The 25,000-nt window shown below is 38.9% G+C and overlaps 3 protein-coding genes across 5 annotated transcripts in view; all 3 read right to left on the bottom strand.

Moving 5' to 3' along the window:
- The window catches only part of pdpk1a (3-phosphoinositide dependent protein kinase 1a), an 18,988-nt gene extending 15,433 nt beyond the window's left edge, over positions 1-3,555 (bottom strand). Inside the window, exon 1 of one of the 2 annotated variants that reach the window (XM_060897103.1) lies at positions 3,450-3,555. The gene's annotated coding sequence lies outside the window, so the exon portion shown is untranslated. The remainder of the gene's footprint in view (positions 1-3,449) is intronic. The other variant, XM_060897104.1, reaches the window with a different exon arrangement.
- Positions 3,556-8,831: 5,276 nt separating this feature from the next.
- Positions 8,832-15,237, bottom strand: il21r.2 (interleukin 21 receptor, tandem duplicate 2). 2 transcript variants are annotated; one of them, XM_060857306.1, is made up of 9 exons: positions 15,147-15,237; positions 14,619-14,740; positions 14,288-14,423; positions 14,036-14,202; positions 13,412-13,563; positions 11,592-11,769; positions 11,360-11,438; positions 10,187-10,259; positions 8,832-10,112 (listed from the first exon to the last, which is right to left on the bottom strand). In XM_060857306.1, exons 2-9 carry the CDS (start codon positions 14,674-14,676, stop codon positions 9,552-9,554), a joined length of 1,404 nt encoding a protein of 467 aa, XP_060713289.1. In that variant the 5' UTR covers positions 14,677-14,740; positions 15,147-15,237; the 3' UTR covers positions 8,832-9,551. The 2 variants fall into 2 exon arrangements, with proteins under 2 accessions (XP_060713289.1, XP_060713287.1); XM_060857304.1 differs by having other exon boundaries at positions 11,592-11,772; positions 15,147-15,236.
- A 391-nt stretch (positions 15,238-15,628) lies between these two features.
- On the bottom strand, positions 15,629-24,261 carry il21r.1 (interleukin 21 receptor, tandem duplicate 1). The gene is made up of 9 exons (XM_060896821.1): positions 24,066-24,261; positions 23,540-23,681; positions 23,284-23,392; positions 22,905-23,095; positions 22,638-22,792; positions 21,529-21,724; positions 20,939-21,020; positions 20,358-20,457; positions 15,629-17,319 (listed from the first exon to the last, which is right to left on the bottom strand). Exons 2-9 carry the CDS (start codon positions 23,598-23,600, stop codon positions 16,651-16,653), a joined length of 1,563 nt encoding a protein of 520 aa, XP_060752804.1. The 5' UTR covers positions 23,601-23,681; positions 24,066-24,261; the 3' UTR covers positions 15,629-16,650.
- Positions 24,262-25,000: the final 739 nt, after the last annotated feature.

Below are 25,000 nucleotides of genomic sequence, written 5' to 3'. Positions count from 1 at the left end.
CGCGTTACAAGAGTGAAGGGGGAAAAAGAGAAAAAGAACAAAATGACTCTACACAACCATCAACAATTTAGAGTAAAGCAGCGCAAAAGAAAAGTGCTAACAACAACAATAACAACAAAACACCACACAAACACGCAAGTCACTACTTAATCATTCACATTATCTCGAAAGCTCGGCTTGTGTGTGTGTGCGTGTGTGTGTGTGTGTAAGCAAATGTAAATTGTTATTAAGCAAAGTTATGAGGTGAGGAAGTGGCTTCCACCAAGCAGAAACATGTGGCATTGCTGCATCCACAAACTGCTGCAATACACAATGAAGAAAAATCTTAAAAAACACACTTTCTATTGATTCTAGAAGAACTGTTGTTCTTTTTTACATTTATTTTAATTTGGAACTTTTTATTACAAGCTTAGAAATCACATCCTATTATTATTATTATTATATTATATATAGTTATTATATTCACAGATTTAAACTACAAAATAAAATATCGATGAGTTTTTTCTAATTCTTGGCCTAGTTTTAAGCTCAAGCTCATGAAATTGAATCCAAACCTCCAAAATCCAAAAGTAAAAAAAAGCAGCAGGTTTAGAAACAAAGTCATTAAAGGAACTGAAGTAAAGGGGGTCCTTTAAGAGTCCCAACCTTGTGTATCGTAACACAGCAACACACATCACACATGATATAAACATCACACCATCCATTCACCAGAGTACACCAGGATTTATAACCAGACAGACAGACAGACAGACAGACAGATACTTTATTGATCCTGGAGCAAAATCAAGCCTCCAGTAGCAACATACTCTATATCATTTTTGTTTTCTTTTTAATGCAATTATCAATAAATTGAACCATTAAAAAAAATGTTTATTTATTTGAAAGTGGCAAAAAAGTAGCAACAGCTTCAGCATTATAATATTTAAAGAAAGAATTAAAATTATTAAATAAATAATCAAATAAATAATTAAATAAATGAATAAATGGGTTGCTGTTTGCTGTAGATGGCGCTGTTAGTATTTTCCTGGTGACAATATTTAATGTTATAATGTTGACTTCATGAAGTTTATCATGATATGAAGTGATGGAGATTCTTCCCTGCCAACCAATCTCTCTCTCTCAATCTCTCTCTCTATGTCTCTCTCTCTCTCTTTACTGGGCATGCGTGATATAATATACACGAGTTCCACACTTGTTTAATAAAAAAGGTTACGCGTTGTTCAACTAAGTGCCGACTGATCTGTTGTTCATCTCAGTGACAAACACCACAGGTGCCACATGTCGTAAGTTGTTGAACACGTCTTGAAGTAAACATCAGGAACTGTAAGATGAAATTCTCATCTCAAAATCAAATGCTGTTCCTCTATATATATATATATATATATATATATATATATATATATATATATATATATATATATATATAATTCAGTTATATTTTGATGACATCAAGCTGGGTGAGGTGCTACTGTAAGGTGAGGTGCTACTGTGTGAGCAGCCGTGCTGATTTGACATCATTTGCCAAACTCTAGGGATGAGGAGACCTTCCTGAATTAGTTTCCAAGGAAGAATTTTCGATTAATTATAGCTTTAATCAACTGAGATCATCAGAAAATGCAGCACAGATTCTAACAAACACGATTTGTGTACGACAACGGAAGCCACCACAAACACAAACATATACACAATTCCAAAACCTCAACCCAAGAGGATGCACAGTAGTGACTCTTACACACAGCTACTCGTATTACAAACACTAAACAACACACGCAGTCTTTATCTCACAGGAAAGAGAAACAATCGAGAAACCATCAGCTTTATTCTTTTCTTTTGTTTATTTATTTATTTAACTCTTGAAAAAGTTCTTAATAATTAGAGCAGATAGAAAATGTGTTGCATTTGATGTTGTACTGTTTTTTTCTCTTTTGTTTGTTTTTTAAATAATAAAAGGGTCTAAAACACCCGAAATTAGAATTGTAGAGTTCAGGAAAATCAGATACTGCTGTTTAAATCATTCGAATCTTATTCTAATCCAACACTTTTCTAGCACAAACATCATTCCATACATATGTAATGTACTACACCTCTCCCAGACCTGTCAGGACTGTGTTACACTTTTATTATCGAGGAAGGAGTGAGGATCCTGAGGCATCTAGAGATGTACCAGCTCCAGGTAGACTATGTGATACTATAGAGGAGATTTGACCTCCATGTGATCTTTTGCATCAATACAACATTTGTCAGACTGTATATTTATAATCACACCCTCCAGTGTCACCCACATGAGGATGAGGTTCCCCTTTGAGTCTGGTTCCTCTCAAGGTTTCTTCCTTTACCGTCTAAGGGAGCTTTCCCTCACCTGAGTCACCTCAGACTTGTTCATTGGGGATAAATACAAACACATTTAAATATATCTAATATTAATCTTGAATTTTTATTATATTAATCTTTATATTATTCTTTATAATAACCTTTTGTTCTATGTTTATGTTCTGTAAAGCTGCTTTGAGACAACGTCAATTGTTAAAAGTGCTATACAAATAAACTTGAATTGAATTGAAATAATGACTCAACTTACATTAGTTGTGAAACAGTGATTTAGAGTGTGTCTATAAAATGATGGACAAGAGCTGTAAACAAAAACAAAACAAAAACAACAAGCAATTCCAATCATTCAGCACCAGACTAGTTAATTCAGGGACTCAATAAACTTTTGCTAAAGCCCAATGTTTTATCTTCAGGTTTTATATATCGTCCAGGTTATCTGTACGAGTCATCATGTTTAAAAATCATCGACTATAAGGAGATAACTTCTTGTGTTTACAATAGAAGTAAACAAGTGACGTCACGCTTTGTTTACAAACACTACATCACGTCATCAAACCGCCTCAGCAGCACAGATTCAACGCTGATACTCTCACAAGTAAACAAGGAACACACACGAAGTGCAGTCGGAATAAGACGCTGACATCTTGCATTAAACTACAGAAGGAAAGAAAGAAAAAGAAAGAAAGAAAAAAAAAAACGCCTCGGGCAGTTTTAATAATTAATAAACATGTACGGGGCGTGCAGGAGTGAAGCGCGCATGCGCAGAACCGCTCGGAACTTAGGCTAGCTGTAAACTTTAACAACAAACGCGTTTATTTCGGTTATAAACGTCGATGTTTTCGTCACAGCACCGCGGACGACTCTGTGTTGGACACGTCGTGCGTGTCACCTGAACGGTTCGCGCACGAATTGTGAACAAACAGAAATGAAAGCAGAAGCAGAAGCCCTGCGCCACTCCCCACGCTCATTAGCTCCTCAAGCCGGGCTAATGCTAATGCTAATGCTAAGTCCTGCAGTGACACTGCTGTGTTAACCGGCCCTGGGAGAAGGAGCTGAGCGCTGACACACACACAAGGACACGTCCTGCTGCAGGCAGAGCAAACGACCCACTGTGTACTCACTGTTTCTCACCGCTCGTCTATTCCACTCGCGCTCTTACGGTTTGTTGTTAGAAATGTTATTGAGACAGAGCGAGCGCGCGCTGCCTCACTGCCTCACTGCCCCGCCCTCTCCCCCCTTCTCTGACGTCACGCACTGTACACATCAACACACTGCAGCATTTCATTATTTTCCCTACACTCCAGGATCTGCTTATAAAATCGCAAAGAGCGACTGTAGTCTGTTCCACCCTCTTTAATTCTATCCAACTCTATTCTGTATATAGTGATATAGTTCATGCTTTATAGTTACATGCTTTAGAGGCATCTGGTGGTCAAAACAATGAAGTGCAGCTCCATGTGGTCGCTACAGCAATGTTTTGGGTATCAGTTCATCCCAGAGTGTTCAGTGGGGTTGAGGCGGTGTTCAGTGGGGTTGAGTCGGTGTTAAGTGGGGTTGAGTCGGTGTTCAGTGGGGTTGAGTCGGTGTTAAGTGGGGTTGAGTCGGTTTTTAATGGGGTTGAGTCGGTGTTCAGTGGGGTTGAGTCGGTGTTAAGTGGGGTTGAGTCGGTGTTCAGTGGGGTTGAGTCGGTGTTAAGTGGGGTTGAGTCGGTTTTTAATGGGGTTGAGTCGGTGTTCAGTGGGGTTGAGTCGGTGTTAAGTGGGGTTGAGTCGGTGTTCAGTGGGGTTGAGTCGGTGTTCAGTGGGGTTGAGTCTGTGTTCAGTGGGGTTGAGTCTGTGTTCAGTGGGGTTGAGTCGGTTTTCAGTGGGGTTGAGTCGGTGTTCAGTGGGGTTGAGTCGGTGTTCAGTGGAGTTGAGTCTGTGTTCAGTGGGGTTGAGTCGGTGTTCAGTGGGGTTGAGTCGGTGTTCAGTGACAATGAACCTGTGCACGTTAGAGTGGAAGAACTCCAGTGAACCCCACTGAACACCGGGTTCACTGGAGTTCTTCCACTCTAACGTGCACAGGTTCATTGTCGTGCTGGAACAGGGGTCGTGTCTCTTAGTTCCACTGAGAGCAAACTGTAATGTTACATTCTAGAAAACGATTCTATTTTATTCTTTACGTCTAGTCTAGTCCACAACAAAAAGAATGGAATATAATAGAGTAAAATGAAAGAATATGATATTAAGAACATATTAATAATAATAATATATAACTAGATTTGTAAAGTTTGTCACGACAAACTTTGATGTTGGCTTTGACAAAGCAAGTATTCGCAAAGGCTGGTGTTTTTTGGAGGTGAGTGGACATAAGGATCAGTGTTACGTTTGGAGGCAAGTAGACAGAAAGCTAGGGTGCCAATACATTTGGAGGCAAGTGGAGACGAACATGTCACATCATCCGAATACTCTTGAGGAAGTTCCCCACATTGGGCTGTGTTTTGATATATTTTCACGTGACGTCATCAGAATACCCGTTAGGAAGTTCCCCTCATTGTTCTGAGTGTTTTGATATGTCACATGTCCATGTTGTAAAAAGTTTTTTGATTTTGCATATATTGGGTTCGGGGCTGCAGCACAACCGAAAGGCCAGTCGGTACACCAATTTAAAACTTTGTTCAGAGTATCACCCTAAAGGAGCTGGCCGAGTTTGGTGTAGATAGTTCTAAAGCTTGCCGAGTTTTAAACCTCTAAAATTTATAAAGGGAGTCTATGGGAAAAAAGGCGAATTTGAGCCCCGGTACCGGAAGTACCGGTACTCGGATCGCTTAGAAAAGTAAAAGCAACAAACTTCAGACCAGGGTCTACAACATATCCGAATTTGGTGCATGTGGCTCGAAAGCCCTAGGAGGAGTTACTATTTATAAATTTTTGTCTAAGCTTAAATAGGAAAACAGAATGTCGGCTTCTACAAAGCCAACATAATAATAAATTAATATCAATAATAATGTATATAATAATAAATTAATATCAATAATAATATATAAAAAGCAAGCCATAATATAACCGAATAGAATTGAGTAAATAGAAATATACAGAAATGCAATAGGGCAAAATAAATTAGAAGTTTAAAAAAAGAATAGAGTCTCATTGAATAAAATGGAAAAACAAAACGGAATACTAAAAAGAAAACACAGAAGAACAGAACAGAATAAAAAGAGAAGAAACAGAAATAGAACTGATTCAAATTAACCTAGATTTGTAAAGTTCGTCGAGACAAACTTTGATGTTGGCTTTGACGGTGCAAGTATTCGCAAAGGCCGGTGCTTTTTGGAGGCGAGTGGACATAAGGGTCAGTGTTACTTTTGGAGGCAAGTGGACAGAAAGATTGTGAAAGCTACTGGACCGCTAGGGTGCCAAAACTTTTGGAGGCGAGCGGACATGAGCATGTGACATGATCCGAATACCCGTGAGGCAGTTCCCCTCATTGTGCTGAGTGTTTTGATATGTCACATGTCCATGTTGTGCAAATTTTTGATTTCGCTTATTTTGGGGGCGGGGCTACACGTGACGTCACGTGACGTGACCAAAATACACGTGAGGCAGTGCCCCTTATTGTGCTGAGTGTTTTGATATGTCACATGTCCATGTTGTGCTAATTTTTTATTTTCACGTGACGATTTCGCTTTTTCTGGGGGCGGGGCTACACGTGACGTCACGTGACGTCACCAGAATACCCGGTGGGGTGCCAATACTTTTGGCAAAAAGTGGCTACTGAGGGTTTGGACATTTCATGTCAATACTGCAGTCATTATGGGATTCTACTTATTATTATACTGCATAGAACACAGGAGAGAAGCCGTGCCTGAGCTCTGCGCACGCTGCGTGTGTGAGAGCTTAGAGGAATTTTAGGAATTGCCCATTCAAGTCTATGGGACGTTCCATCGTCGACTACGGGAAAACCGAAAGTTCCGTCGGAACGCCGAGTCCGGAACTTTGTCCGGAGTAAATCGCTCGAAAACTTGCCGAGTAATAAACCTCCAAAGTTTATAATGGAAGTGGATACGAAAAAAGGCCACTTTGAGCTTCCGTACCGGGAATGCCGGAATTCCGATCGCTTAGAAAAGTAATAGCAACAAACTTCAGACCAGGGTCTACGACATATCCGAATTTGGTGCATGTGGCTCGAAAGCCCTAGGACGAGTTACTCTTGATAAATTTTTGTCTAAGAAGAAAATATAATAACTAGATTTGTAAAGTTCGTCGAGACAAACTTTGATGTTGGCTTTGACGGTGCAAGTATTCGCAAAGGCCGGTGCTTTTTGGAGGCGAGTGGACATAAGGGTTAGTGTTACTTTTGGAGGCAAGTGGACAGAAAGATTGTGAAAGCTACTGGACCGCTAGGGTGCCAATACTTTTGGAGGCGAGCGGACATGAGCATGTGACATGATCCGAATACCCATGAGGCAGTTCCCCTCATTGTGCTGAGTGTTTTGATATGTCACATGTCCATGTTGTGCAAATTTTTTATTTTCACGTGATGACACGTGACGACACGTGACGTGACGTGACCATAACACACGTGAGGCACTTCCCCTCATTGGGCTGAGTGTTTTGATATGTCACATGTCCGTGTTGTGCAAAAATCTTTATTTTCACGTGATGACACGTGACGACACGTGACGTGACGTGACCATAACACACGTGAGGCACTTCCCTTCATTGGGCTGAGTGTTTTGATATATGACATGTCCATGTTGTGCTAATTTTTGATTTCGCTTATTTTGGGGGCGGGGCTACACGTGACGTCACGTGACGTGACCAAAATACACGTGGGGCAGTTCCCCTCATTGTGCTGAGTGTTTTGATATATCACATGTCCATGTTGTGCTAATTTTTGATTTTGCTTATTTTGGGGGCGGGGCAACACGTGACGTCACGTGACGTGACCAAAATACACGTGGGGCAGTTCCCCTCATTGTGCTGAGTGTTTTGATATGTCACATGTCCATGTTGTGCAAATTTTTGATTTCGCTTATTTTGGGGGCGGGGCTATACACGTGACGTCACGTGACGTGACCAAAATACACGTGGGGCAGTTCCCCTCATTGGGCTGAGTGTTTTGATATATGACATGTCCATATTGTGCTCATTTTTGATTTCGCTTATTCTGGGGGCGGGGCTACACGTGACGTCACCAGTATACCCGGTGGGGTGCCAATACTTTTGGCAAAAAGTGGCTACTGAGGGTTTGGACATTTCATGTCAATACTGCAGTCATTATGGGATTCTACTTATTATTATACTGCATAGAACACAGGAGAGAAGCCGTGCCTGAGCTCTGCGCACGCTGCGTGTGTGAGAGCTTAGAGGAATTTTAGGAATTCCCCATTCAAGTCTATGGGACGTTCCATCGTCGACTACGGGAAAACCGAAAGTTCCGTCGGAACGCCGAGTCCGGAACTTTGTCCGGAGTAACGTCCTAAAGAACCTGTCCGAGTTTGGTGTAAATCGCTCGAAAACTTGCCGAGTTATAAACCTCCAAAGTTTATAATGGAAGTGGATACGAAAAAAGGCCACTTTGAGCTTCCGTACCGGGAATGCCGGAATTCCGATCGCTTAGAAAAGTAATAGCAACAAACTTCAGACCAGGGTCTACGACATATCCGAATTTGGTGCATGTGGCTCGAAAGCCCTAGGACGAGTTACTCTTGATAAATTTGTGGCTAATAATAATAATAATAATAATAATAATAATAATAATAATAACAATAATAATAATAATAACAATAATAATAATAATAATAATAATAACAATAATAATAATAATAACAATAATAATAACAATAACAATAATAATAACAATAATAATAATAATAATAATAATAACAATAATAATAATAACAATAATAATAATAATAACAATAATAATAATAACAATAATAATAATAACAATAGTAATAATAATAATAATAATAATAATAATAATAATAATAATAATAATAATAATAATAATAATAAGCTTATAACGGATTTCAGAATGTTGGCTTCTACAAAGCCAACATAATAAAAGTGATAAACAGAAATTAAAATATAAACACAGTAGAATAGAACCAGTGAGACAATAAAACATAACATTGCAAAATTTTCTCCAAATCTTCTCTTTAAATCTTAAAGTTTTTCACTGCGGATTTTTTAAATGAAAATGATTTATTATTAAAATAGGAACAATTTTAAAACTGATCATTAATTACATAGATACACAATTTAATTATATTTACAATTCAACTAAAAAAAACTAACTCTAATTTAAACAGTTTGTGCGTCCTACAGGAAAAATCCCCAAACAAACCAGTGGTTTTTCCTGTAAGACGCACAAACTGTTTAAATTAGAGTTCGTTTTTTTGGATCGTTTTTAAAAGGATCTAGAGCAGAAAGCAGGTTTTCGCAGCACTGACCATCTCAGCCTTGTGAGGTGCAAACTTCTGAAGTCATATTCAATCAAAACCAAGTTACACAAACAAGCAGTGGACACACTTTTCCTTTATTTTATTATTATTTATAATCATTTATAAATAAACACTATATTCAGAATGTATATGTACCATTAATCACTGAGAACATAATAACACATGATGTTGAAACCTAACAACAACCTTACACTTTATACTATTCTCTATATAGCTGGATATATGAACAGGAACATATGAAATTGTAACGGCACAACAGTTACACACAGATTATAACACAACACAAGTCAAGGGAAAGCTGAGAAAAATATATACAAGCGACATTTTCACTTCTACTTTTGATTCGTAATTCTCAAAAAGAGCGACGCTCTGGGAACTGAGACTTTGCAGTACATTTGAAAAGATATTGTCTCGACGTTTTTGACACGGTCGAATTCAGCGGAGTCGAACATTCGGGGTTAAACAGATCTAATGGCTTCGATACAGATGCCACAGGATCCGAATGAGTCCCTTGAAGTTCTTTAGATGGATAAGTTTCATAAATGGGTTTTATTTGGAAGGTTAACAAGAGAGAGGGATAAAGAGATGAACCACAAGAGACTTAAAGGTTCAACGTGTTTGTCTAAATACCTAAAACAGTTAGATGGCATTAGGTCAGGCAGCAGAGGGCAGCACATACCAAAGAAACTGAAGGATATCGAATATAGTGCCCATTGTAGACGTTCTGTTAAGCATGAGAGAATTCAGTATTAACAAGAAACTAGTCTCGTTTCAGTCATTCATCCATAGACAGCTGCAAATTGTCAAGAGTCACTGTGTCCTCTTCTGGTGAACTCTCCTCTATCTGTATATTCAACTGTGATGTAGTATTCTTTAGCCCTAAATCGAGACTGGGAGCACACTGCCCTCTGCAAAACGTAGGAACAAGGCCGAATTCCGTGTTAGTTAAAGTGCAGTAACTCTGAGTAAAACACACAGGGCTAACTGGGAGACTCGATGCTTCAGAGGACTTGCTCGTCTCAAGGCTGGGCTCCAGGTCATCCAAGGACACACAACCTTCAGCTGCGCTCAATGAAAGGAGGAATTTTTCAACATCGTTGTCTTCAGGCAGAAAATCGGGATCTGTAAAGGCACTGTTAGCAGCCACGTGTGAGTCAGGCATCAGACAGAGAGGCCAGACTTCCTTTAAAGGACTCACATAAGGTGTGAGACTCTGGGAATATACAACAGAGGAATGCTCCTGTTGTTGTTGTCTGGCTGTGTTCTCTGTGATCACATCAATCGTTGAAATTTCCTCGCTGTAAATGTATTGCATGTGACCTTTGGACAACCAGAACTGAAAAACAAAATAAGTCATTCATGGCGCATACAGAAACCAAACGTTCGCCTGTGTGAAGAGAAGCTGCCTACCTGAGTCGTCTGGTTGATTGGTGAGACGTATGGAGATGGAGTTTCTACCCATGATATCTGTTTTATTTTCATTCTGGAATTAAAAACAGCATCTCTTATCATACGTAGATCAGACCAACACTCAACACACATTCTAGACCACCCACCCTTTTTTTAATCAGGTACATCTACTCTGTCAGCGCTTTATTGCTATGAGTAATGAATATCATGCAGCTTGTCATACTAGAGATTACCATGTGGACAGTGTGAGTATTTCATATTGATTCTCTAACAGTTTACACAGAAAACTACCTCGGTTCCAGCTGACAATAAGTCTATATTAAGTCAGACTACACTCTCAGAAACGCTCAACACATTTAACCTTGAGGTTGATGAGCTACAAGAGCAGATCTCATCAGGTTCATCTCTAAATCTGAGGCTGTCACAGACTCAGACTTACCACCGAAGACCAGAAAAAAAAACAGAAAAATCTCCAGTTTTCATGAATATCATGATCAGCAAAGAGTTTCTACAATGCTTACTTTTTTTTTTTTTTTTTGCACCATTTATTGTAAAGTTTAGAGACTTTTCTATTTCCAATCTGAGATCAACAGTCACTGAAACGCACAAATCGGACCAGGCTGAAAACAGGTGCCTCCGGCAGGGACAAAATCCAGGCCCAAATGCAGGGATAGACACACAAACAGAGGTTTATTAAAAAATAATAATAATAATAATAAAAAAAAGAAGAAACATGAGGAAAACACTAGGGGAAAAAACTGACAACTAAAATACAAAACAAAAAACGAAAACAAAAAAAAAATAGAGAACATCAGGTAACAAATGACTAGGACTAGGGTAGGCAAATAGGGTAGGTATAGGAATAAATAGGAAGGGTAATTAACAAGACATGAAGAAGAGGAGTGCAGAGGTGGGAATGGGCTAAGGATTGGGCCTGGCAAACACACAGGATATAAACAACCCCCTGCTGAAACGCCCCTTCGTCTTCCAGCAGGGAATTGTCCATGCCATCCATGACATAAAATACCACACCATGCACCGAGCTCACAAAAGTTTCATGTGAATATTAGCTGAAGCCATTAACTTGCATCTCCCTCATCATTTATGCTGACCCTTCATCATCTGAGCAACAAAGAGCTTCAGAATCTACAGGAGGTGGTACACAGGGGTTACCTTGCAACAGGGAATAATAAGAGAGACAGCAGTCCTACTGCCAAACAGACCAGAATGACAATTTTCTTCACAATTGTTACTGTAAAACAAAACAAAACAAACAAAAAAACATTTCTTTTTAAAAGATCATCAAAGCACGGTTCACGTCGACGGAATTGTTTTTAGCTCCAAACAACCAATAATCAATAATTAATATCAAAGACTCATAATACAATGAGAGGTTTACTCTTACCTCCATCTGTTGCACTGATTGCTGGAGTCTTCCATCTGATTTCAGCGCTCAAATGACTCGCTGTTCCCTGATATACGGTGTTATTCTTCACCGTGTTGTAAACCCTCGCAACATATTCAGTCCCTGGGTCAAAAACAGTCTCTGAGACTCTGAACACAGTTTCTTTTGTATGCAGCTCCTTCTGAGGAAGTACAGAAGTGATGAAATTAGAAATTGAAATTACGCAAAACAAGATATTAAAAGTGATGCTTTTTATTAAATTGTGATCGTATATAAAATCTAAGTTAAGCTGTTAAGGTAAGCTATTTAAAAAAATGGCACCAGGCTGACATCTTTTTTTGGTTCCTCTCCAATTCTTGTTGGTCCAAAAATATGGTTGCCTGTTTGACTGTAGTGAAAAAAAAATCCTGTTTTTGTGGGGAAAAAAGTTAGGTCTCACTTTTCAGATTGCTTAACAGGACTTAGCTCTGCCGTATATCTGGAAAGAAGTAAATACAACAGTTCTGGCTAATCTGACAAAATGTGGGAAGCAGTTTTTCATTCATTCATTCATTTTCTACCGCTTATCCGAACTACCTCGGGTCACGGGGAGCCTGTGCCTATCTCAGGCGTCATCGGGCATGAAGGCAGGATACACCCTGGATGGAGTGCCAACCCATCGCAGGGCACACACACACACTCTCATTCACTCACACACTACGGACAATTTTCCAGAGATGCCAATCAACCTACCATGCATGTCTTTGGACCGGGGAGGAAACCGGAGTACCCGGAGGAAACCCCCGAGGCACAGGGAGAACATACAAACTCCACACACACAAGGCGGAGGTGGGAATCGAACCCCCAACCCTGGAGGTGTGAGGCGAACGTGCTAACCACTAAGCCACCGTGACCCCAGCAGTTTTTCAGTTCTAATTTATTTTTGATTATTTTTTTAATGCAATCACTTTTCATAATATTAAAAAAAACAACAACAGCAATCTTGTGTACCATAATCAAATTGCTTAATCTTTATTGTCTGTTTGAAACCCCCTTTCTGAACTGAAAGGTCATGACAAAAAAACTCTCTACTGATCTGTTGCATTTGAGGTTTCACATTTGTGTGCTTTAATATGGTAAAATCCTGAAATGATCATTTTGTCTATGATGTAAAGTAAATGTAAATGATTTCCTGGACTGAAATATAGCATCTCTTTTGCATGTAAATCAATCACAGGTACGAGCAGCAGATCGTCAGATTTTAAAGGCCTGTTTTTTGCCCAGAAGTAATTAAAGATTTTACAGAGACACACATTTAACCCTAGAAATGATCTACTTGTATGTAGTTGTTCTCCAGCTGCTCCTTATCCAGTGTGCCACAGCAGATCATCTGATCTTCATATTTGGGCACGGGTTTTAATCATTTAAGGGTTGCTTCCCTACCTGGGAATTGAACTGAATTGAAATACTGTATATTTATGGATAATTAGTCACAGATAGATTAATTGCCCCAGGTGTGAATGAAAGAGTTTTCACGCTACATCAATTTTCCTGACACAAGAGACTGATGATGAACGTTTATACTCTGCATTATAGCACCGAAATAATAATAAAAACAAAAAATATAGTGAGTCAAAAAAACTGGTTGTGTTTGTGATGTTAGATGAACATAAATGCATCAGGGTTCAATAGTAAGTCTGAAACCAAAGCGGAGGGGGAGAACATTCACACTCAGACTCTAACCACAGCAGTGTGATGAGCAACGACATATTAAGAGGTTTTCCCAGGCTGCTACACTCTTATCTTATATCTAGATAAACTGCAAGATATCAGTGTCTTACCACGGTAGATTGTCCTGCTGGGTGGTAACTCAGTACATACTCAAAAGGCAAGACTTTCACATAATCATGATTCTCATATCCACTATTCCATGCAAAGTTATAGCTGCTGTTTACATACAGCACCGTCAGGTTATACGGCGTGATCGGTTTAACTGTGAAAGGAAAACCAATATTTAGAATGTGAAGCTGCTGTAGAAACCTATATGTGACAAATGACAAAGAGCTCAATGCTTTAATTATTACTTGTTTTGCATTCGACTAAATTCATGTCAGAATCCTACTCGGAAAAACACGACCTGATCGATGCAAGTGACGTCAAATCAATATGGCCGCTCACGGCATGAGGAGTAAAACTCTTACAGATCGTTAAGATCATCATACAGCAGTTCTTACCATTATCTTTGGATCACTCAACATACAGATAAGTATACATCAAATATACATCGCTCATCGCTGTTAGCTAGCAGTTCAATAACAACTGAGGCGTCAGAAGTTTGTTCCCATTTTTTTTTTGGATTGGTTTGTTGAGGTTCCGACTTCCGAGCATCGCTTATTGTATTACACTGTGTGATTGTCTGATTGTGAGAACTAGGAGAACGTGTACATGAGGGTGTCACCACTCACTGTTTTGTGCTGGCATGAAATTGGACTTCAAAAGTTGACAGGGTTTAGGATCACACAGGTATATATTTATCTTGTTGTAACTCATAAAATGGCTGGAATAAGTTAGTTTTGCTGTAAAAATGCAGCTGTATCCATCCCTTTCCACTGAAAGTAAACAGTTTCTGTTTCTGGGAAAGAAAAGAAACCATGTTAAGCTATTAGAACATCTTTAAAAGCTGCTAAGCTTTGTGTAGAATATTTATAAATGTATACTTTTCCTTGTTTATGACAAATTCCAGCTGGTATGTAATATTTTCCAATCTGTTTTGAACGGCTCTGGAATCTAAAAAGCAGTTGACACGCAGCCAGTAATCACTCTCGCAGGTGAGCAAATCTGAGCTGCTCTCAGCTGAAAAATACAAAGCTTTGATATTTAATGACATAATCTGTTATGATATCATGGAGATGATATAATGGAGAGTTTCACGTTTCAGACATTCAACTTAAATGGAAATATTTGTACAGACGACGTAGATGAGAAAACCCACAGCCACTTCCTTAACGCTCTACTTAATTATGAAGAAAAAACGAATGAATGACGAACCTCGAGACAGTTTTGTGAAGCTCAGTAAAGCACAGATGAATCCAAACTGGAGCTGCATTCTATTTCAATTCAAAACTAGCCTGGAGACCCTGATCTTCAGTTTACTTCCTGAATCAGTAAATCTGTAATTTAGCAAAGAATATATAAAAAGATAAACAAAAAAGTCTGTATAAGTCTATGAGATTTGAGATCCTTGAAACAAATAGTATCATTTCATCGTCAGTAAATTTTTAGTCACAGTCAATTTTCCATTTTTTTTTAAACAGAAGTGGAGATATTTCTTTTCACAGATGAGTTTATTCAAAAACAAAGATAAACTTCACTTAAAAAGGACAAAGACAAAACGGACAAGTAATAAAATAAATTGAAAAGTCAGCATTAGTGGCTAGTAAATGAGCTTTCAGATAGTTTTAGCATACAATGGACAGAAATACATAAAAAAACAGTATGCTAGCCATGGAACGTAGCCAAGTTAGACACATAATTCAAATCCATAATCAAATCAGATTGAAAAAACATGGTATTTACCTTGTGAGGTAAAGCATTTGTAGGTGAATAAGCTCTCTGCCTGTGACATCCGTACAAGTCTTTATATACACAGACAGTTTCTGCTCAAACCTCAACATTATCTATGATCAGTTAATGGAGGCTGTACAGTATCAAAACACCGCTGCTTTGTGCTCTTCGATTTTCTGAGTATTCAGTCATTTTGCACACACTGGTATTAATCTTTGTATTAGTCAGAAAACCAAAGCAAGCAGGTGTGTGTTTGTGTGGTTTTTTTTTTTAACTAACACAGAAGAAATCATGAACGTTTGTGTAGCTTCAAATCCATCAACATGTTTATCATGTACCTGTAACACGTCGTTCGCATAAACACTGAAAACACTGTGCGAAAGCAAAGTTCTTCATGACCTGAAATGAACAGTTTTATTTCTGTACAGATGCCATTTATAGAGTTTATCACATTAAAGACAGGATCGGGTTCGAAGGAACGAGACACACGTTGGTTTTAGGGAAAGAAACCGGTTTTTAATGGGAAAAATACAAAGAAAATAATAACTCATGACATGAGGAAGCAACATATTACAGATAGTGATGTGATAATGACTGGATAATACTCTCAAATGTCCCTGTAGTGTCCACTTTTTTTTTTAGTTATTCATGCACAGGGTTTATTTTCATTTTAAAATGAGCGCATGTTGTCAAGATGTGAATGAAATAGAGTTCTCTCTTAGTGAAGTCAACAACAGTTACAGTTAGACATGGGTATGAATTTTCTGGTAGTTTTTTTTTTTTAATAAAGGGAAGCTTTCTAACATGATAGATGAAACGTTTATTTGTTTCTTGTCAGTTTGATTATGGAAAGAAAAATGCTACTACTTCGCTTTGCAAAAGAAAAAAAATGGAGTGAATGTGTGTGAACAGTGTACTTTATGAACTTTGATTCTCTTAAGCTCCGGGACACTGTGATTACTGCAAAAAAAATAAAATAAAATAAAAAATAAATAAAAAAATCAGTCTGTTACTCGCTAAATTTCTAATCGACAACCAAAATGGACCTGGATGTGATTTATACTTTGATTATTTCTTGGAAAACAGTCAGAACTTGCTGAAATCAGCAAGAACAGCTTGCATCAACATATGCATGATCTGATATTTTTGCATATCATTGTATATCAGATGAAGTCCGCTTAAGAATGCCCATGTCGTCTTATCTCAGTTTCCTCTTCGTTTGATCAATGCCAAAATAAAATCTGCACAAAGTGGAAGCATCAGCATTTTTTTTTTTTTTTTTTGCTTTATTTGTGGAAGATTTACAATGAGGCAGATACCCAGACTGAAGTCAACATCATGCCATAAGTCTTTTGTTGCTGAATGCCATGGTTTGTAGTCTCTTATCTTTTATTTAACAGCCGTTTTGCCTGCAGTCTTATAAAAATGGCTGATAAATGTGCAAGCGTGATGTTTTTGTTTTAAACCCTTTACACGTTAGCCTGTCAGTGTAGCAGTTCACAGAAAAAGAAATTTCCTACATTGAGTTGCTATTTTCTCCTGAGGCTGGTATAAATGCCACCCACTGCTTGACATAGTTCGAATGGGTCCCCACAGTGTCACCCAGTAAAGCAGCATCCATTCCTTCGCATTCAGAGCTTACAGGGCTCGAGCAGTCTGATTCCAAGAATCCACTGTCAATGGTGTCTAAGTCGAGGCCAATTTGAGGATAACCATCATCAGAGTGTTCGGTGGAACTAAACGAATCCAGGGAGAGCTTTTCGCCGTTCTCTGTGTCGTTGTCCTGCAGCTGCCAATCTTCGAATCCCTGTCCTTCTAAACCCTCCCGCCTGCCCGCTTCCGGGTCCTCGGCCTCGTCGGGAACCTCAACTGCACGCAGATTATCGTGGAAATCCGACATGGAACCCTCCTGTCCGGAGACGGTCACGGTATCCATGGAAATGTGGCCTCCGGAGTGCGAGAGGCCAAGGCTGCTGCCTCCAAGGAAGTACCGCTTGGACAAGTCTGGGTTCATCAAGCTGAGAAGACTCCAGTCTCCTAAACTACTTCCTCCACTTCCTCGATCATGGAGAAGAGGCCTCTGAAGCGGCATGGCAGCCAGCTGTTTCTCACTCAGCACCTGCAGTGGAGCGCTTTTCTCCAAAACGTCAAAACTGCTGAAGGTAAACACCGGTCCAACCCATTTCTGTAAAAAAGAACACAACACATGTTTAGGATGAGGACAGACTTGATCTTGATACATTTCTGCAGCTAAAAACAGAAAATGATCTCTGATATCACAAACAGACACTATATAACCAAAAGTATGTGCACCCCGACCATCATGCCAATATGTGCTTGTGGAAGATCCCATTTGGATTTATTCCTCTTTCCTGTTCTAATCAGCTCCATGCTTCTCTTCTGTGAAGTCTTTCCACTTTTTTTTTTTTTTTTAGTTATGTTGTACTTTGTGACTTTTTGGATGCTGTGCTAATCAATCTTTCAGACATAATTCTGCCTCCGTCCTCGTCTATGGTGTGCACCACTGGGGTATCGCAGCACAATGAGTGTCGCTTTACAGCTCTCTTGTGTCCTAGCAGTCGCCCCGTCTCTGCTAATCCTCACATCCAGGACTAGTCCCTCATCCCTCCATCATCTCTCCATCTAACTCATCATCCCTGTATCCTGCTATTAACCCCCTTAAGCCTCACTGTGTACAGCACATGGACGATGTTGGTGATCAGTCCTGAGTCTCTCAGAGACCCTTAGACTTTATCTCAGCATGATCTCTTCTTACTCTTTCCTTCCTGCTGTGAAATTGCACACCTTCTTCCATGCTTCTTCAGAAAGCCATTGAGAAATGGATGTCTTCACACGCTACACGGTCAGAGTCGGGTCTCAGTGCAGGACAACTGAGTTCTGCCTCTCCAACCTAAACACACCATGTCTTTATGGAGTTCTGTGCTTTCTACACAGGGGCATTGTCATGATAGAACAGGGGTCGAGTTCCGGTGAAGGGAAACTGTAATGTTTTAGCTATAAGAGATATTCTAAACAGTTGTGATTAAAACTTTTGTGGTAACAGTTTGGGGAAAAAAGCATATATATATGTGTGTGATTGTCACGGTGCACATACTTTATTTTATTTATATACTTTACTAAATGCAATAATACAATTTCATCTACACGACTGGAACCACATGAGAACCATGAAAATGACTCAGTAGCTGGTGGATTATATTCTTAGGCATAAATAAAGACAGACCACTTTGAGTGACATGGAACTGTAGTAGCATTAATGTTGCTATGTTGTTAATTTATTACCGCTTCATCCTGGTCAGAAGAGCAGGAGATTCATTATTTAATGTCTATTTACTGCAATTCATCTCAGCTGATTGCCAACCACCAGTTAGGGCTCAGCTACGATAAACAGCCACTAAACACAAAGACTATCACCTGCTTCCTCTGACCTCACTCTTTATCTGCACATATGAGCTAACAGACATCCGTGATTGGTTAACGTCACTGTGATTGACAGGGGAGAGCCAGAATTGCCCAGAATCGCATACCCACACACACATATACACAGGCACACACACAGGCACAGACACACACAGACGCAGACACACACATATACACAGGCACACACAGGCACACACACATATACACAGGCACACACAGGCACACACACATATACACAGGCACGCACACAGCCTCACACACAGGCACACACACAGGCACAGGCGCAGACAGACACAGGCGCAGACACACACACACAACTCAGACACACACACACATGTGCACATACACATGCACACATAAACGCACACATACACACATGCACACATACACACGCACACATACACACACGCCCACATACACGCACACATGCACACACACACACCACACACACAGAGACACACACCACAGAAAGTCGAGCATCAGCAGGAATCAAACTCCTTATGAACTCCAGATATTGTCAGTTGACAGAATTTACACTTGTGTATATATTTCAGAAAAAAAAAAACCAACCAAACTGAATAACAAGTGTAGGAGCAGGAGGGACTGTCCAGAATTTCTTCTTCTTTTTTCACTTTGAGAAAAAGTGCTCACAAGGAAGCATGTGTTTTGATCACAGTTTACGAACAGTCTTAACCTCGGTGTAGCATTTTCAGCTTTCTACTCATCTCAGTACAATGAAGGATGGATATCTAGACTTATATCTGTACTCACATATGTACTAGATTCTAACTAGTACTAGATTAGTAACTAGAATATAATGTTTTCGAGAGGGGGAAAAAAAACACTTACAGTAGAAGCGTGCATTTGTTTTAGGGTTATGAAGAAAATTATAAAAAGACTGTCAACAGGTTAAATATAGCTTGGGAAAAAAAATAGTCGAAAAAAAAATGTTGACTGATCTTTAAACAGCTTCTTTCTACAGACATCATCACAGGTCACATTAGGATAAATATCTTTAAATGTCATCTTTCTGAGTCAGAAGGGCAACACTAATGACTCATTTCTGAAGTAAGATAGAGTGCAGTAGAGCTGAGTTGGAGGTTCAGATCAGTGAGATACAGCCATCAAGAAGAAGCTTCACACATTCGTTTTATTACGAAGGTCAAACATGTCTCAAATACAGCTCTAAAGCATGGATTCTTTGTCTCACTTCTCATCTAGCGTGTTGTCATCGCCATTTCCACAGGAACACGTTTCACGATAACGTTCGCCTGCATACAAGAACCTCCAAAACAGCTAGTTAACATTTCTCAGGGGAGAATTTTTTTCTCTTCTGCCACAAACCGCTGCGATGCACCAACATGACATCAGAAGATAAAAGGCTTGAGATCTTAATTCTGTGAGCTCAAGACTAAGGGCTCCCCTGCTTTATCCAGTGGAAACTTCTTAAAATTTCCCTTTGAGTTACAAACATCTATATATACCTACCCACCTAATCTGAGTTTAGGGTTGAGATCAGAGTACTTTCCATTGGAGGGGAGAAGTGCTACTTTCATTTTGCACATGGAGCTAAAGTCCACCCAGATGTTAGCGCCGCAGACTTAGTGTTTTTTGAAGCCCCTGTAGACTGACTCATTCGAATCCCCTTTTATGTGTGGTTAGATGACTTTTGCTATATTTCACACATAAAAATCCCTCTGACACAATACGCTCTTTCTCTCTCTTTCTCTCTGGTTAACATCTGCTGCTGGAGGAGCTCAGTATCAGACACTCGTCTCTTACCTTGAAGTCCCCTTGGTATGTGTGATAAAGAGGTTTGAAGAAATTGTGGGGGTCCGGGATATACTGATACAGACAGGACTTCTTAAGCAGGCCCTTGTTCCTGTTTGAATACAGAAAGGAATTATTTCATTATAGTGTCATGATTAGCAGAACACACATGAGAGAGAACAAACTGAAAACAAAAGACTTCTCGATTTGATGCACCGAAATGGGTGAAATGTTTAATGCAGCAGCGCTGCACGACTGACTTCCTCTAACGTCTTGAACGTGTTAACGCTAAGGCGGCCTGCAAGCAAGCTGAACTCTTTTGCCTTTGTGGTTTAGGTGAACGTGGGAGGAACGAAAGGACAGACGCATGTACCGTAAAACGAGCAATATCAATTACTGGAAAAGGAGGAGGCAACTATCGATGTTCAAAAATCAGCCTATTAAATAAGTAAGACCTGGGGTAATCACAAGAAAGATAAGCGATCGCTTGCAGAGAATCACTGGAATAATGAGAGTGCTTAGAAGATTAGCATCTCAGTCTTAATTACAAAAAAAACTGCATCGGTGCATCAGCAGGGTTTGTTCATACTCACATCACGGAGAATCCGAGGACAAAGAGAAGAAGCAAAGGCACCGTCAGGACGAACAGTAAAGGAATGGATGTCCATGTAAAGTCTGTAACATAAAAAGAAAAACATTTAGAGGAATCAGTGTTTAGTGAAGCATCTTTTAACTGATTGGTAATCATTATTATTCCATGTTAAACCTTACCACAAATTACACCATTAAAACAAAAATCCCAATCGTTATAATATTCTTTAAATAATCGATCAACAGCGTAATATAATATCATTGAGAAAATTATCAGCATGCTCGAAAATCACGAGGAATAATGATAGTGCCGTAATGTAACACGGAGTTCAGATGATGTTTAAAGTTTTAACAATTTTTACACTGTTCTGCTGCTCAGAACACTGAAACACGTGATGTGTTTCCTTTCAAACGTCCACGAGCAGAGATTTGTTCCACAACATGTTTCGACAATTCCAATCCAAACCCAACTTTCACAACCTGATATTTTCATGAACTGAAAATGAAATCTACGGATCAAAATGTTACACTATATTCCAGTAAAGAAGTGGTGATGAGAAATTTGTGAATATATATATATATACACACGGACCGGGGACTGGGCCGGGGCAGGTGAACACGACACTCTCGCTCCATTCGCTCCATGCAGTTTCACCGACGAGGTTCTTCTTCTGGGGGTTCACTGAGGCCTGAACATCAAAAACATACACCATCCCTGGAGACAGCAGCTCACACTGGATCTCTTGGTACCTGCGGTCTTCTTTAACGTTGTACACTGTGAGCTGCCCCTGTTTGTTAAAAAACACATAGGAGGAAAATAAATGAGCTGTGCATGTTTTGTGCAAACCAGATAGTCCTGATACTGCTCACGGTGTTTACATGGTATAATATAGTTTAATTTATTTTACATACTTTTTTTTAAATTGTTTTAAACCTTTATACAGATGAGCAAGACTCCAGTTTGTTTTTCCAAAATATTTTTTTTAATAAAGCGGGTGATTCCTTTTTTTTTTATATTGTGTGTGTGTGTGTGTGTGTGTGTGTGTGTGTATATAAAGCGGGTGCTTCCCTTTTTTTTTATATTATGTATATATATTATATAATATAATATAATATAAAAAAACAGGGAAGCACTATACCAAGCTTATATATATATATACATGTATAAAATTTTGGTATAGATGTGCAACACACTCTCATTCATTTTCTACCACTTATCCGAACTACCTCGGGTCACGGGAAGCCTGTGCCTATCTCAGGCGTCATCGGGCATCAAGGCAGGATACACCCTGGACGGAGTGCCAACCCATCGCAGGGCACACACACACACTCTCATTCACTCACGCAATCACACACTACGGACAATTTTCCAGAGAATGTGCAACACTCAGGTAGATTTTTTTTTTACATCCAGTTTTACATAATTCACCTGGCTTGCTTTTTTTTTTTAATCTTTGTATAGATGTGCAACACTGACATTTTTCTTTACATAATTTTTTTTTTGTTGCTTGCTTGTTTTAAATCTTTACTCAGAGGTGCCACACTGAGATTGATTTTTTCTTTATAATCTTTTTTTTTAACATATACATTTGTAGAATAATGTCATCCATGACATGTAATGGTGTAACGTCATAAACTGGTGTTTAGTTTCAGTTCAACATTCGTTTTAATAATAAAGTGTATGAGACGTGAAGCCTTTACCTCCTCCGTGGTGTCTTTTGGTCTTAACCGCACCCGGTACATCAAATACCCAAACAGTTCCACATTCTCCTGCTCTTTATAAGCCATATCCCAGGAGAGGTTGTATTCTTTATTATTGTTAGTGAGAGTTAGATTGACAGGCTGCTGCGGCTTAACTTGAAATAAAAGAGAAGTAAGGAACAGGTATGAGGATAAATTTGAGATATCGTCAACGCATTATGAAATGGAATCAGGAGTCATAATAACAAAATAACCTCAGACACGTACTCATCTGGTCCAAGAGCATAACTCTTGATGAAGTGTATTCTTCTCTGCTGCTTTGCAGGTTGAGTTGTTTTACTTTGAGTGTGCATGTTGTGTCAGGGTTAGTGATCATGAAAAAGTCATCTAGCTGTATGGTACACCACTGCTGCAGTGGTCTGATGACACATCTCCCATCTGAAGAGCCCGCCTCATCGCTGGAAACGCAACAGGACATGAATGCGGTGAGAAACAAATAAGTGAGAAACAAATACAAACAATAAGCACTTTAACCTCAAAGCTACACAAAGAGTGTGTTGGAGAACGGTTCCTTATTTAAAGGAAGACAAAAAGGACGTAAAAAAAAAAAATAAATAATAAATAAATAAATAAAATCATCTGATACCTGCAGTTGGCCTGAACCTCACAGGGCAGTGTTTTTTCAGAGCACGAACAGGAACAATTCAGTGCTGAGATGTAGTCCGTGGTACAGCTCACATTACACGCTCCATCCGCTGCAAAAACACACCATGTTCATTTCATCTCCCTTTACTACTGAACTGCTCCAGCATGCAGATCCTACTGATCCTGTAGCAGTAAACCACTGGACTGGGACAACTCCAACTACTACAATATCTAACCGCTAAAACACTTAGACTTACTGTGATGAATTAATCCGCAGAACACGAGCAGGAAAACGGCCGAGGAGAACAGAGCCATCATACAGAGTACACACACACACGCACACACACACTCGGTGCTCAGCTCAGCTCAGATGTCCGTTACACATCACAAAATCTATATCTGCAAATCAAGAAAAAAACCAACCAGTTATATAAACACACACACACACACACACACACACACATGCGCACACCAAGAAATATGGAAGTGATATTTTTCGTTAAAAACAAAAAAGACAAATGACTGAGACAGAAAAGGAACACAAATCAGAATTCAATTCTAATTCGTTTTCACTTTCATCATCTCACTTCTGTTAATAAAACAAGAGAGAAACAGGAGGTGAAAATGACAAAGAAGAAGAAAGAAGAAGAAAAATATGAAGAATCAAACAGCGGGGTTTTGATTTCTTTTGAAGTAAACACAAATAAAAGACAAAGTCAAAGACAAATAAAAGACAAGTCAAAGACAAATAAAAGACAAGTCAAAGACAAGTCAAAGACTTACCTGATGCGCCTTAATCCTCCGAGCCAATATTTTATACCAAACATATCCAAATCATCCAGTGAGACTCTGATCATTTATCTGCTATAAAGTTTTTGTCTTAACAAACATTAGGTTTAATTTTATTACCACTTCCTACAGCATATCCTGACTCAATGCTGTCCGACAGTATTCACCAACAAGTCCATTCAACAGCATGACGTGAAGGATGTGGGTTTGTGGTCTTCTGCAAAGAAAGCTGAGATATCAAGCACCTCCTTTTCTTGTCTAATGTCTTCAAAAAAAAAAATGTAAAAAAAAAAATGCAGCCTCATCATTAAACATCTAACATTCGACCGCTTTTTTCTCCACGTTTTAAAAAAAAAAAAATCTTAGAAACATTTTAGAGAAAAATGAATACAATATTTCTAGATTATTTATATATTTATATATTTACATTTAATACATATTAATACATAACAGTGCAGGAAGCTTGAACATCAGGTCAAATTATATACATGTAATTAATTAAAAAAATAAAAGTTTTTCTTCTTATGATCACTCTAAAGTGAGCTGGTTTGATCCTTTGCTTATTTTTGTAAGCAGGTCCATATAAACCATGTTTAAGTCACATTATACTTTTATAACTATTACACATTACATTTTATAACTATTGACACATACAAGTAAAGTGTGTCATGATTAAGGCCTGAGCCTGTGCATGAGTCTATGAATCTTTAGATATGTGCATGAATCTATGAACCTGTATGTATATATATATATATATTTAACGTTCAGTAGGAAATATAAATATATATACATATATACTGTATATATATATTTAACGTTCAGAAGGAAATGTCTGCAGAAATAGTCAGGAAGCGTCGTTAAAATAACGCACGTGTTCCTTTTTTTGGTGGTTAGACAGACGCCAGAAGGCAAAGAAACACAACATGAAC

This window comes from Tachysurus vachellii, chromosome 21 (assembly GCF_030014155.1).
Source record: "Tachysurus vachellii isolate PV-2020 chromosome 21, HZAU_Pvac_v1, whole genome shotgun sequence".
NCBI classification, from domain to species: Eukaryota; Metazoa; Chordata; class Actinopteri; order Siluriformes; family Bagridae; genus Tachysurus; species Tachysurus vachellii.
The sequence above is the reverse complement of the archived record's forward strand: the minus strand, read 5'-3'. Positions and strand labels throughout refer to the sequence as shown.

What these genes read in the sequence shown, in the direction of transcription:
- il21r.2 (XM_060857304.1), bottom strand. Translation starts at nt 14,676, where the DNA reads ATGCAGCTCCAGTTTGGATTCATCTGTGCTTTACTGAGCTTCACAAAA. An exon ending in TTTGTCATAAACAAGGAAAA is followed by an intron (nt 14,203 to 14,287) that starts GTATACATTTAT and finishes TTTCTTTCCCAG; the next exon opens with AAACAGAAACTGTTTACTTT. An exon ending in CAATCAACCAGACGACTCAG is followed by an intron (nt 10,113 to 10,186) that starts GTAGGCAGCTTC and finishes TTTGTTTTTCAG; the next exon opens with TTCTGGTTGTCCAAAGGTCA.
- il21r.1 (XM_060896821.1), bottom strand. Translation starts at nt 23,600, where the DNA reads ATGATGGCTCTGTTCTCCTCGGCCGTTTTCCTGCTCGTGTTCTGCGGA. An exon ending in GAGGTTCAGGCCAACTGCAG is followed by an intron (nt 23,096 to 23,283) that starts GTATCAGATGAT and finishes TTGCGTTTCCAG; the next exon opens with CGATGAGGCGGGCTCTTCAG. An exon ending in CAAAAGACACCACGGAGGAG is followed by an intron (nt 21,725 to 22,637) that starts GTAAAGGCTTCA and finishes TTTAACAAACAG; the next exon opens with GGGCAGCTCACAGTGTACAA.